Source organism: Lagenorhynchus albirostris, chromosome 2, assembly GCF_949774975.1.
Source record: "Lagenorhynchus albirostris chromosome 2, mLagAlb1.1, whole genome shotgun sequence".
Lineage (NCBI taxonomy): Eukaryota > Metazoa > Chordata > Mammalia > Artiodactyla > Delphinidae > Lagenorhynchus > Lagenorhynchus albirostris.
Window position 1 is genome coordinate 161,033,043 of NC_083096.1, and position 12,598 is coordinate 161,045,640.

Here is a 12,598-nt window from a genome sequence, read left to right on the forward strand (position 1 = left end):
GGGCTCTGCGTGTGCCTCAGATGTTCAGCTGCCTGATCTTTCTTTTCTTTTTCAATTCTTTTTTTTTTCTCCGTTTTTCTTTTTCAATTTCTCTTCTTGGCCTCACTTCTTGTGGAGGGCAAAGGAGCAGGCTGTAATGGGAAGAAAATAAAATCAAAGAGAAGCTTCCTAAAAATGCCTCACCCTCAGGCAAAAGTACTTTCTAGACAATCTTCTGAAATTGACTCCTTTACTTTTTTTTTTAATTTGTTTACTTTCGGCTGTGTTGGCTCTTCGTTTCTGTGCGAGGGCTTTCTCTGGTTGTGGCAAGTGGGGGCCACTCTTCATCGCGGTGCACAGGCCTCTTACTATCGCGGCCTCTCTTGTTGTGGAGCACAGGCTCCAGACGCGCAGGCTCAGTAGTTGTGGCTCACGGGCCTAGTTGCTCCGCGGCATGTGGGATCTTCCCAGACCAGGGCTCGAACCCGTGTCCCCTGCATTAGGAGGCAGATTCTCAACCACTGCGCCACCAGGGAAGCCCTGAAACTGACTCCTTTAAAAGATCTTTGCTTGGGCCTCTGGAGACCCTGGGTATCCCAAGAGTCAAAGAAAGAAACGCTAAGGTGTAAACAACACACAGAGAGGTGACCCATTTGCTTCAAAGTTAGATGCTGACAATAATCATATCTTACCGAGTGCCTTTTATGTGTCAGGAATTTTGTATTTATTGTTTCCCTTTGTCTTTATAACCAGGATTATCCCCACTTAACTAGTGAAGAAATCTTGTCCAAGATCACAAAATTAGTGACAGAGCAGCTATTTAAACCCAGGTTATTCCTTACGTCAGTCAGAGCAAATTCAACAAATCTCGTGGCTTTTCTTCTACTCTTTTACTATAACTTAATCTTTCCTTTTTTTGGTAGGTGTTATCACAACCAGACTGTTAGCTCCAAAGGATGAGAACTGTTTCTTAAATGTATGACTGAGAGGAAAGAACCTGAGTTTTGAAGCTAAACAGAACTGGGTTTGACTCCCAGCTCTGCTACATGCTTGCTGTGTGACCTTGGGCAAGTCATTAAACCTCATTTAGTCTTCCTTCTTACTTTTAAAAAGGATTTTTTTTAATGGATGAAAGATTTAAGGAACACAAAACTGTTAATACAAAAGAAGTTTGAAAAAAATTATATACAGATTTTATCAACTGGACTGGCTTAACTAAAAATGGCTATCATGTACATTCCATTAACTGAACATGTGATAAGGAGCAAGACAAGCAAGATTTTCTGACTAAGACATCCAGAGATAGTGCTTCTAGGAGGGCAAGATTCATAGGATATCTGCTCCAAAAGGTCAGGTGTCATGCCCTCCTCCAGACTATCAATGTATTTGGTTCATACATCTAACGACAGCACACCTTCCCCTGCTATGAACAATTTCTGGACCCTTGCCATTATTAAACTAACTGCAATTTATAGTACAGTGTCTACTAGACAACAGGCATCTATAAACATTTACCAAATTAAAGAAATGTACCATTAACACCCCCTAACTTCCCTTAACGACTCATATAACTTCATCATTCCCAAATTTATAGTTCTTTGCCCTGTATCTTTTCTGTTGGTAAATCCTTTTGGAATCACAAATCCAGTAAGTTCATTAATTTTGTATAAAACCACTCCATTTTTTTCATTTTTCAAATTATTTATTATTTAAAGCAAGAGCACCGAGTTATAGGTTCTTAATCTGGTTTGGGGTCATGAGCCCCTACAGACTAGCTCCCCAGAAAAAGATACCAACACAGTACTTCACACACAGTGTTGACTAAGGGTGGGTACTAGCTCAAAAAAAATCCCTCAAAGCCAGAGTTAAGAGCACTCTAAGGGGCTCAATTCCCACATTCCAGGATAGCGGCAAACTCTATTATGGCATATCGACCATAGTCTCACAAATCTCTTAGGGTACAACTTAAGAGTTTAAGCCTTTTTTTCTCTTAAAAACAAAACAAAACAACAAACCACTTTATTTTGAGATAACTGTAGATTTATATGCAGTTGTCAGAAATATGAGATCTCGTATATCCTTCACCCACTATTCTCCATAAAATTTTGCATATCTATAATATCATAACCAGAAAATTCACATTAATACAATCTTACTGACTTTACTCAGATCTCACCAGTTTTGCATGTACTTATGTGTGTGTGTATGTTTGCTTAGTTCTATGCAATTTAATCATGTGACCACCACCACAGTCTCAGTACAGAACAGTTCCACCACAAAGATCCCTCATGCTACCCTTTTATAGCCACAGTCACCTCCTTTCCTCTCTCCCCAACATTGGCAACCACTAATGTTCTCCATCTCTATTATTTTATCTTTTCAAGAATGTTAAACTAATGGAATTGTACAGTGTGTAACCTTTTGAGATTGGGTTTTTCATTCAGCATAATTCTCTTGAGGGAATTCCCTGGAGGTCCAGTGGTTAGGACCTGGCACTTTCACTGCCAGGGCCCGGGTTCAATCCCTGGTCAGGGAACTAAGATCCTGAAAGCCGTGCGGCCTGACCAAAAAAAAATCTCTTGAGATCCATCCAAGTTGTTGCATTTATCAATAGTTCATTTCTTTTTCTTGTTGAGTAGTATTCCATGGTATAGATGTACCACAGCTAAACTATTCATCAATTGGAGACATACGGGTTATTTCCAGTTTTTTGGCTATTATGAATAAAGCTGCTATGAACATTCACGTACAGGTTTCATATGAACATAAGTTTTAATTTTTCTGGGATAAATGCCCAAGAGTACAACTGCTGAGTCGTATGGTAAACACATGTTTAGTTTTGTTAAAAACTGCTCTATCACAGACCTATGCATGCTAACGATATTTTACTTCATTTTGCTAGTATTATGTTCCATAAAAACAGTATTGTAGGGCTTCCCTGGTGGCACAGTGGTTAAGAATCCGCCTGCCAATGCAGGGGACATGGGTTCAAGCCCTGGTCCAGGAAGATCCCACATGCCATGGAGCAACTAAGCCCGTGCACCACAACTACTGAGCCTGCGCTGTAGAGCCCACGTGCCACAACTACTGAGCCTGCGTGCCTAGAGTCCATGCTCTGCAACAAGAGAAGCCACCACAATGAGAAGCCTGTGCACTGCAATTAAGAGGGGCCCCCACTCGCCGCAACTAGAGAAAGCCCACGTGCAGCCACAAAGACCCAACACAGCCAAAAATAAATAAACTAAAATAAAAAAAATAAAAAAATAAACAGTATTGTACCATAGGTATGTAGCCTTATGGGATTGACTTTTTCACCTAACATTAGATTTCCAAAATTTCTCCATCTTGTGGCATTCAGCTATAGTTTTCATTTTCACTGCTGTATTAAGTATTTTATTTTGAGAATCTCACAGTATCCAATCAATGGTGAAACAAAGTGCACTATTTTATGAGTGAGACATTCACGGGCAAAAGTTTGAGTATATTCCTAGGAATAACCTTGCTCAATTTAAAGAATTTGAATGTTCAGCTTTCAAAGGAAATGCCAAACTGTTATCCAAAGTGGTTGTACCAATTCACACTTCTACCAGCACTGTTCCTTCTAATCCACATCCCCTCAAGCACTAAGTCTTGTTTGACTTCATTTCTGTCAATGTAGCAGGTTTTCATTATTTTCCTGTCTCCAAAATTTTTTTTTCCATTTATCTTCATTTACTTTTAGCTACTTAAAAATTTTATTGAAGTATAGTACATTTACAAAGTTGTGTTTAATTTCTGCTGTATAGCAAAGTGACTCAGTTATACACATATATATTCTTTTTCATATTCTTTTCCATTATGGCTTATCACAGGATATTGAATATAGTTCCCAGTGCTATACAGTACAACCCCTTGTTGTCTCTCTCTTTTAGCTACTTTATATTCAATATGTCAAGTTGAAAAAAATAAATCCAGTTTGGAATTAGTTTGAAAAATGCAAAAAACCAACATGTTAATTTAAAAGTTGTCATCTTTATAAGACTAGTTCCTCCTCCCACCAGGACATGGCATATTTCTTTTTATTCACATCTTCGCTTACCACTTTCAATAAAATTTTAAGTCGACAATATGTGATCACAATATTCCTCATCTGTAATATAGAGATAAAAATTCTTCCTGCGTCATAGAATGGCCATGAAGATGGAATTAATGAGTACCACAGGTCATGGCACATGTTATATGCTCTACAAAGGCTACAGATTGTTATTGTTTGTTATGAATATTCACATACATTTTGAATTGATTTTTATTGCCTATCCCAAAGTTTTTGCTATTCTAAAAAATGAGATCATTTTGTCAATTCTTTTCTAATTGGCTACTGCTTCTATATCAGAAAGCTACTGATTTATACATCTTTACCTTGTAATCAGCCACATCACTCACCATTTTCCTAGGTAAACAACCATGAAGTTGTTGCAAATAATGATAAATTCTGCCTCTTTCTTTCCTAATATTTATACTTATACCTACACAGTCATCCCTTGGTGTCCCAGGACCAAACTCCCATACCAAGATCCAAGGATGTTCAAGTCCCTTATATAAAATGACATAGTACTTGCATATAACCTACGCACATCCTCTTGTATACTTTAAATCATCTCTAGATTACTTATAATGTCTAATACAATGTAAATGCTATGTAAATAGTTGTAAATACAATGTAAACCAGCGCAAAGCCGATTCAAGTTTTGCTTTTAGGAAATTGTGGAATCCCTCCCACCCCCGAGTATTTCTGATTCATTGTTGGTTGAATCCACATATATGGAGAACCCGTGGATATGAAGAGCCATACTTGGTCTATAGTTCCTTTGCAATTCCACTTTCTGGTTTTAATAGGTCTTGCTAGCTCTGTAGAATGAAATGGGGACATCTAGGTGTATTTCCATAGTATACTGTAAATAAAATAAAGAAATATACTATTTTGAAATTTCCATAGATTTTTGTCTGGAAATATTCTGCACTGAGGGGTTTTTTTTTGGCTGCTCCACTGCGTGCGGGATCTTAGCCTTGACCAGGGATCGAACCCATGCCCCTTGCAGTGGAAACATGGAGTCTTAACCACTGGACTGCCAGGGAAGTCCCTGCACTGAATGCTTTTGGAAGATGAATTTCTGCGTATCTTTTCAAGATCATCTGGGGATTGTTAATCTACTGAAAATGTTTACTTATTCCTGAGTCATTTACACTAACTTGTATTTTCCTAGTTATAAAAAGTAGAAAAAGAACACTGATATACATAAAAACATCTTACGTTTATTATGTAAATATTTAACACAAATAATATGATAAATTATTTTTGTTTCAGAAAACAAGCATGGGTACCCTGAGAGTCTTTGTATGTCTGCAAACGCATTTAATTGTCATCGTGGTTGAAGATCAATTTGGCTAATATAGAAATCTATATTCAAAATCGAAATCCCTCAGAATTGCGTTATTTTTCCATTATGCAACGAGGATGAATATTCATTTATCAAATATTTAGTAAGAGGCCACTCTGTGCAGCACTCTTAAAGGAACAGAAGATATAGCCATGAACAAAGCAGACAAAAGATCCCTGCCCTGGTAGAGCTGACATTCTAGTCATAAAGCAGCAGCAGCCAACAATCAAACACATTAACTACAACGTATGGTGCATCAGATGCTAAGTGAAAAATAATATAAAGCTGGGAAAAGGTACAGGAAGGGCTATGTGGCTGGTAAAGAAGAGTGGTCTGGGTCTTGTAGCACCTCTTGGGAAACAGGCAGAGTTGCCTGGAGGAGTCACAGTCCTCAGTGCTAGGCTCTGCTCTCCTATCAGAGGGTTTCCCCCTCCTTCTTTGTCTTGCCCTGTGATCTTCACTGCCCTGTTGGCTAGGACTTTGATGTGTTGAGAAAATCTGATGAAACAGATTTTCTTTTAATATTTTAGCACAAAATTTATTTTTATTTTTTTGAGTACAATTTGTTGCAGGTACTATAGTGAGGGGTGGGGGGGGTGGGCAAAGAGGGTTAGGTGTGAGGATCCAGACTCAGACTGACTTCAAATTCTCCATATGCTGCTTACTAATTTTGTTACCTTAGGCAAATGATTTAATCTGTTTGCCTTGGTTTCCTCATGTGTAGAAGTAAGAATAATAAGACTAACTTCCTCATAGTATTGTTATGAAGACTAAACATTTGATGTAAAGTGCTCAGGCCAGTGTCCAGCATCCAGCATAGTGTTAGCTGTGTTTTTCTTACCTGTATCCATATCAGAGCTTAAATACTACTATTCCGTCTTCTCAATCTCACTTTCTCACAATTGGTTGACTTTACTATGACCACTTTTCCAGATCATTCAAAAATATCTTAAAATAAATCAACTGTATTTCAATTTAAAAAAAAATCTTCAAAGCCAGGTCCAACATATATCAAGACTTATCCATGCTAAGAAATATTCACATATCCTAAGTTAGTTTTCTCAATGAGCCAGCATTACCTCAATCCCATTTCTCCAATTAAAATTCAATTTGGTTAAAGGAAAAAGACATCAAAAAAGCCCAAGTTTAGAAGATGTGGCACATATATACAATGGAATGTTACTCAGTCATAAAAAGAAATGAAATTGAGTTATATGTAGTGAGGTGGATGGACCTAGAATCTGTCATACAGAATGAAATAGGTCAGAAAAACAAATATCGTATGCTAACACATATACATGGAATCTAAAAAAAAAATTGGTCCTGAAGAACCTAGGGGCAGGACAGGAATAAAGACGCAGACGTACACATAGACAGTGGACTTAAGGACACGGGGAGGGGGAAGGGTAAGCTAGGACAAGATGAGAGGGCGGCACTGACATATATACACTACCAAATGTAAAACAGATAGCTAGTGGGAAGCAGCCGAATAGCACAGGGAGATCAGCTCAGGGCTTTGTGACCACCTAGAGGGGTGGGATAGGGAGGGTGGGAGGGAGACGCAAGAGGGAGGGGACATGGGGATATAGGTATATGTACAGCTGATTCACTTTGTTATACAGCAGCAACTAACACAACAATGTAAAGCAATTACACTCCAATAAAGATGTTAAATAATAAAATAAAAGGTGTTAAGAGTGGGGGGAAAAAAAGCACCCAAGTTTAAAAAATGTAAGAAGGGTGAAAATCGGAAGTAACTTTTAAGGATCAATAGTTTTTGATGGCTATCCTAAGAAACCTTCTTTTACTAAAAAGACGAGCACCATACTGGACACTTGATGTGCTCAGAAAGGCAAAAAAAGCTTGCATTTTCATACCTTACTCAGTACCACGAATTTACAACTAGGAGAAAACTGGTGACATGTTATTATCTAATGATTACAGGTCAAAGGGAACTGTGCTGGTGCTTTTTACACAACATTTAATCCTCACAACTCACCATCCCACTTTACAGATGAGGTTACTGAGGTTCAGAAAGTTTCCCGGGAGTAGGTGACTAGTCAAGAGTTAGAATTTCAAACCCAAGCCAACACCTTAAAGTTCTAAAGTTCGTTATTTTATTCTCATTTAATATGGACTGATTAAAGACAGGAGGAAATAAAAATAAGACCCAGTCAACCTATACCATTTAGTCTGACGTTCCTGAATCTGCATGTACTTGCTTTCAAACACCTGGTGTTTGCTATATGCAAGACAATATGAAAAATATAAAGATTTAAAAGCATTCTTTGGGGCTTCCCTGGTTGCGCGGTGGTTAAGAGTCTGCCTGCCGATGCAGGGGACACGGGTTCGTGCCCCGGTCCAGGAAGATCCCACATACCGCGGAGCGGCTGGGCCCATGAGCCATGGCCGCTGAGCCTGCGCGTCCGGAGCCTGTGCTCCGCAACGGGAGAGGCCACAACAGTGAGAGACCCGCGTACCGCAAAACAAACAAACAAACAAACAGAAAGCATTCCTTGCCCTCAAAGAGCTTGCCAGAAGAACACAATGAACAGTAATGTTTCAAACAATCTGACTGTGTTATAGAACAGCAAAGCACAGAGTTGAAAATGTAAGCAGTTTATCTAAATGTTCTTATTCTTGACCACCTCAGGCTTTGTTTACTGTGTTTAAAAGTAAAGACCTCTAACCAACGGTGGGAGACAGAGAACAAAGGGAGGGAAATGATATTTTCATAACGGACGTGTCCATTATATCAACCCTGCCAAAGAGTCCAACTACTCATTCAGTGTTGGAATGCTGTGAATTTTTATTTGCTTAATAAAATTTAGGTATCATAAGATACACTTATTAAAACGTTTTAACTAGAAGGGAGAGCAAAACAGACGGCTTTAGGGAGAAATCAAGGCGACTAGGTGATGGCCAGTTTTGAGCAAAAAAGGAGCGCTAGTGTACACACAGAGAACAAAGACTACTATTCCTAATCTATTTCAGGACTGAAGCAAAAAAAGGGGGGGAGACCATGCAACTTCTTTCAATTTTTTCCCATCTTACTGGGAATGTCATGGAAACCATCCTGAATCTCCCTGTATCACCCCCTTTCACTGTCTCTAGGTTTGTTTTTCCCTTCTCCAATGACGAGCACGCGTTGTAAAATAAAGGCATCCAACCGTCTGGCTCTACAGCAATTGACCATCTTATCGGCCGAAGTCGGCAATCTGATTCGGAAAACCTCAAGCTCCGATTCCCACAGGTTGCTCCTGCCTCCGAGCAACTCAAGCTCCAGTTACCGCGAAGTCCGACCCGGCCCCGGCGGCCGCGGCGCGCTGGACAGGGCACCCCAGCCTCACCCCATCTCACCTCGGCCCTCCCTCCCTCCCTCCCGGCTCAGGCTGCCTTCACCTCCTACACCCTCAGTTGAGGCGCCGACCGCCACCCGCGATCAAAAAGCTTCCCCTTTCGGGGAAGCGGGAGATGAAGGTTCATTTCTGGAAGAATCTGAGCACTCGGAGCGCGGGGCAGCTGCAAGAGGTGGGAGGGGGAAGGGTCGGCAAGGGGGCGGGGAGCGCGGCACTATCCATCAAAATCTTTGCGCTAAGAGATCGCCAAGTTCCCTTCGGGCCTCCACTGCAGCCTAGGAATTCTCCCTCGCACCCTGGACCGGAATGGGAGTTGTAGAATCTAGGGTCCCGAAGACGAGGACGAGATAAGGGGAGTCCACGACTGCCTGGGTCCCCAGGGGGCGGTAAGGGAGAGGAACAAAGCCGCTACCACCCATGACCCCGGGTGGCCGGGCGACCCACAGGGACCCCGGAGGCGCCCTTACCTGCCGTCAGCAACTGCATGGCGTGAGTGAAGGACGGGTCGAGCGAGTCCTTCTCGGCCATGAGTTCGGGCAGGTACTTGTTCTCCGGCTCCATCTTGACCGAGGCAGTGGCTGAGGGGGGCAGCAGCGGGGTCGGCGCTGGACCGCCCACAGTCGCGTCGGGACCCGTGGCCGAGGGCGGCAGCAGCGGCGGCGGCTGCGTGGCGGGCGAGGCCCGGGCGCCCCCCCGGGACCCCCCTCCGCCTCCCCGGGACCGGTGAGGCAGCGGCGGCTGCCGAGACGGCGCCTGACGCACCGAGGGGTGGGCACCTGAGGGGTCCATGGAGCCGCTGCGGCCTGAGGACCGACTCATGCGCGCGGCGGGGTCGTCCCGGCGCTGCATTGTGGAGAATATGCGATCGAGGGATCGAGGAAGCGACCCGGCAGCGGTAGAGGCCCGACCGACGGTTGGCGAAGGTGGGAGAGCGGGAGCGACGGCGACCGAAGCCGACCCGAGCGACCCAGCGAAAGAGAGCACCGGAAATGAGGCGGCGCGCGTGCGCAGCCAGTACCGGCACCGCCCTTGGGTTTCTCCGCGGAGAACAAAGTCCCTGGTCGGGCCACGGCGCCTGCGCACCGCCGCGGAGCCCGAAGAAGTCGCCTCCCCGCTCCCCTTTTTCCTCCGAGCCCGCCAGGCCGGAGCCTTGTGCGCGTGCGCGGGTGTCCGCGGGCTCCGTTAGTTTCTTTCCCTCGTGACTCGGCGCTAGAGGGACACGTGTCTCCTCCCACTTATGGCCGAGAGCGCGGAGGGGGCGGGGGCTGTGGAATGTCTTTGTCTGCGCGCGGGCCCGCGGCTTGTGGGGCGGGAGACCTGATGCTCGCGGGGCCACGCCTCCTCCAACGGCTGAGCTGTGGAACTCAATGGGGTGGGGGAGGGGAGAGGGGTCACTGAAGTATGGAAATGAAAGAAGACCCGCCTGGGGGACGCGGGAGAGGAAGGAGAGAGAATTGGGGCTGTTTGGGCAGAAAGAGAGGAGGGAGAGATTAGCGTGGTGAAGGGAAGACTAAAGGAGAGTCTGACTCAGAGTTGAGGGGTGGAGAAGGGAAGCTTAGAGGGGGACATTGAGGAAGGACGGGTCAATGGAAAGGCTGAAGGCTATTGGAGGAGTTAAACTGAGAGGGAGGGTTCAGATCGGAGACCTGATATCTAGCCAGGAAAAGGGCCCCAGACCAAAGCAGGGAATCCAAGGAGTACGTATCCCATGGTTTCCAATATAGTAGGTTCTTAAACGTTAGCCGTTGTTGATCAGAGGAGTCGTCTTAAAGGGCGAAGCATTTTAGCTCTCTACACATAGTACTGCTTTCTGCAGACGTGTTTCTTCCACAAAAACATGGGGTAGAGGCCAGCTGCGTAATCATTAGGGTGGCGCCTTCTACGGATGTGAGTGCTAATCCTCCTGCCCTTCACGATGAATAAAACATTCCACACTTGCTCAAAGAGACAGACCCTTACCGCTGCTCTCAAGGCCAAGGTATTATAGTGGACAGTCTCCCACAGCGTTCTCCTCATCCTCGGGTGCTATATGCAAATGAAAGCTAGGTCTTTACTTTCCCATAAACTCTCAAACACCTGGTACCTTCTCTAACCCTTTCCTTCCCTCCACAGATTTTTGCTTCCCTCATTGAAAGCACTCGCTCCCATCCCTTCTCCTGGATCAGTTCCCCTAATAAGCCCACACTTTTCAAAAGCATTTCTGGAAATTGTCTTCTTGGTGCCTGGGAACTGCTGATATTTAGATCTGAAACTTAGAAGCCTTCAGCTAGGGAACATTAGGGGCTGGCTACCTTCTTGGGGGTAGGGAGACAAATCACCCGCAGAAATGAGAACAAAACACAAATCCCTCCGTAAATTATCACATATATGTTATACCTATTTATCTCCAGTGTCTAGGGCAGTACTTTACTTTGAGGTCCCATAGGTAGTTTATAGTCAAGTAGGAGGGGGAAAAAAAGAATGGTTTTGAATAATTGTAATGAAGAATGTAAAGTGACAGGTGTCCAAAGATAAATTAGGTGGGATTGGAGTTCAAAGTGGAAGATAGATTTCGGCCAGGAGAGAATGAGTTCCAGGCAAAGGGAAGTGTGAATAAATGAGCAGAGATGAGAATGTCACAAATAGTTTAAGAAATGGGAGTAATCCAGTTGTGGACTGTGAAGAAATCGGTGAGTTGAGAGAGCAAATGCCTGGAGGAGGGGAAAGGGGATGAGGAGGGTTTATAGCTCCCTTGCAACACATTTCTGCTGCTGTCCTTGAAACTCCTGCTTGGGTGGTGGTGTTACAAATGGCTGAAGTGTCCTTGCTCTGTAATGAGATGCCTAGATGTAGGTACCTTGAGCTGAGGCTAATAAAACTTTGATAAAGAAGTGTCTGAAAAGGCATTGGGTAGTGGTATCTGTGGGTTTCTAGACTAGACTCAACATCCTTTCCAGGAGGCTGCCAAACCTTTACGTACTTTGTCTAAAGGTGGGGTTGAGGCGAAGTTTGAGCTCTTCTTCCTAGTGAGACACACAAAAGGTAATCTCTGAGGTGATGGGTTGTGAGGCTGCAGTGTAGTTACCAAGTAGGTGAAGCAACAGCCTTCTGTTTGGGGGAGGGGGGCCTTCCCTGGAGTCAGGGGAGAGTAATTCCTGTCCTGAAAGCCTAGAGGTCTGGATTTCATTTTGTGTTGACCATGATATGCTGCCTCAGGTTCACCTGAAGGTATTAACAGCATGGCCTTGTGAAAAAGTGATTTTGGGGTGAGGCAGACAAATTCATAAGCCAGCGACACCTTGTCCTCACTGTGTGTCATTAGGAGAACTACAACCTGTCTGAGCCTTCGTTCTCTCCTATATAAAGTGGAGATAATGACATCTACCTTGCAGAATTGTTGTGAACATTAACAAATACCAGTGTAAACCTCCTGGACTTATAAGCAGAATAATAATTATTATTATTCCACTTAGTGCCTAATGCAGATTTTTGGGTGTTTCATGTTAGCTGTGGATCTGAAAGGCCTGTTCTCTAATCTGTCTCGTTTTCACTGACTATAGCTAGACTTTGTTTTGGGGTGGGGGAGGGAGAAGTTCCTTCTACCCTATTTTCTCCCTTAATTGAGTTACTGTGGTGTAGGATGCAGGAGCAATTGAGAGCATTGTGATTCAGATGGAGTTAGGTCCAAATCGGGCTCTTCCTCTTACCTGCTGGATAATTGAGCACATTACTCAAACTTGCTCAGCCTCTGCTTTCTCCTGCTTGATAAAAAAGGAGTCATAACAATCCTACCTTTGGACTGATAGAATTAAAAGTGATAGTATTTGTAAAGCACTCAGCACAGGAGCTGACAGTTAGTAGGTG

General features: G+C 43.7%; 1 protein-coding gene across 3 annotated transcripts in view; it reads right to left on the bottom strand.

Annotated features, from left to right (window-relative positions):
- The window catches only part of KHDRBS1 (KH RNA binding domain containing, signal transduction associated 1), a 35,206-nt gene extending 25,460 nt beyond the window's left edge, over positions 1-9,746 (bottom strand). The window contains exon 1 of one of the 3 annotated variants that reach the window (XR_009539012.1): positions 9,223-9,742. Coding sequence is in view for 2 of the 3 variants with exons in the window: in XM_060140723.1 (XP_059996706.1) it covers positions 9,223-9,604 (382 nt within the window). In the remaining variant the exon portion in view is untranslated. Of the gene's footprint in view, positions 1-9,222 lie in introns of all 3 variants that reach the window. The other 2 variants (XM_060140723.1, XM_060140724.1) reach the window with 2 other exon arrangements.
- Between the last annotated feature and the right edge of the window lie 2,852 nt (positions 9,747-12,598).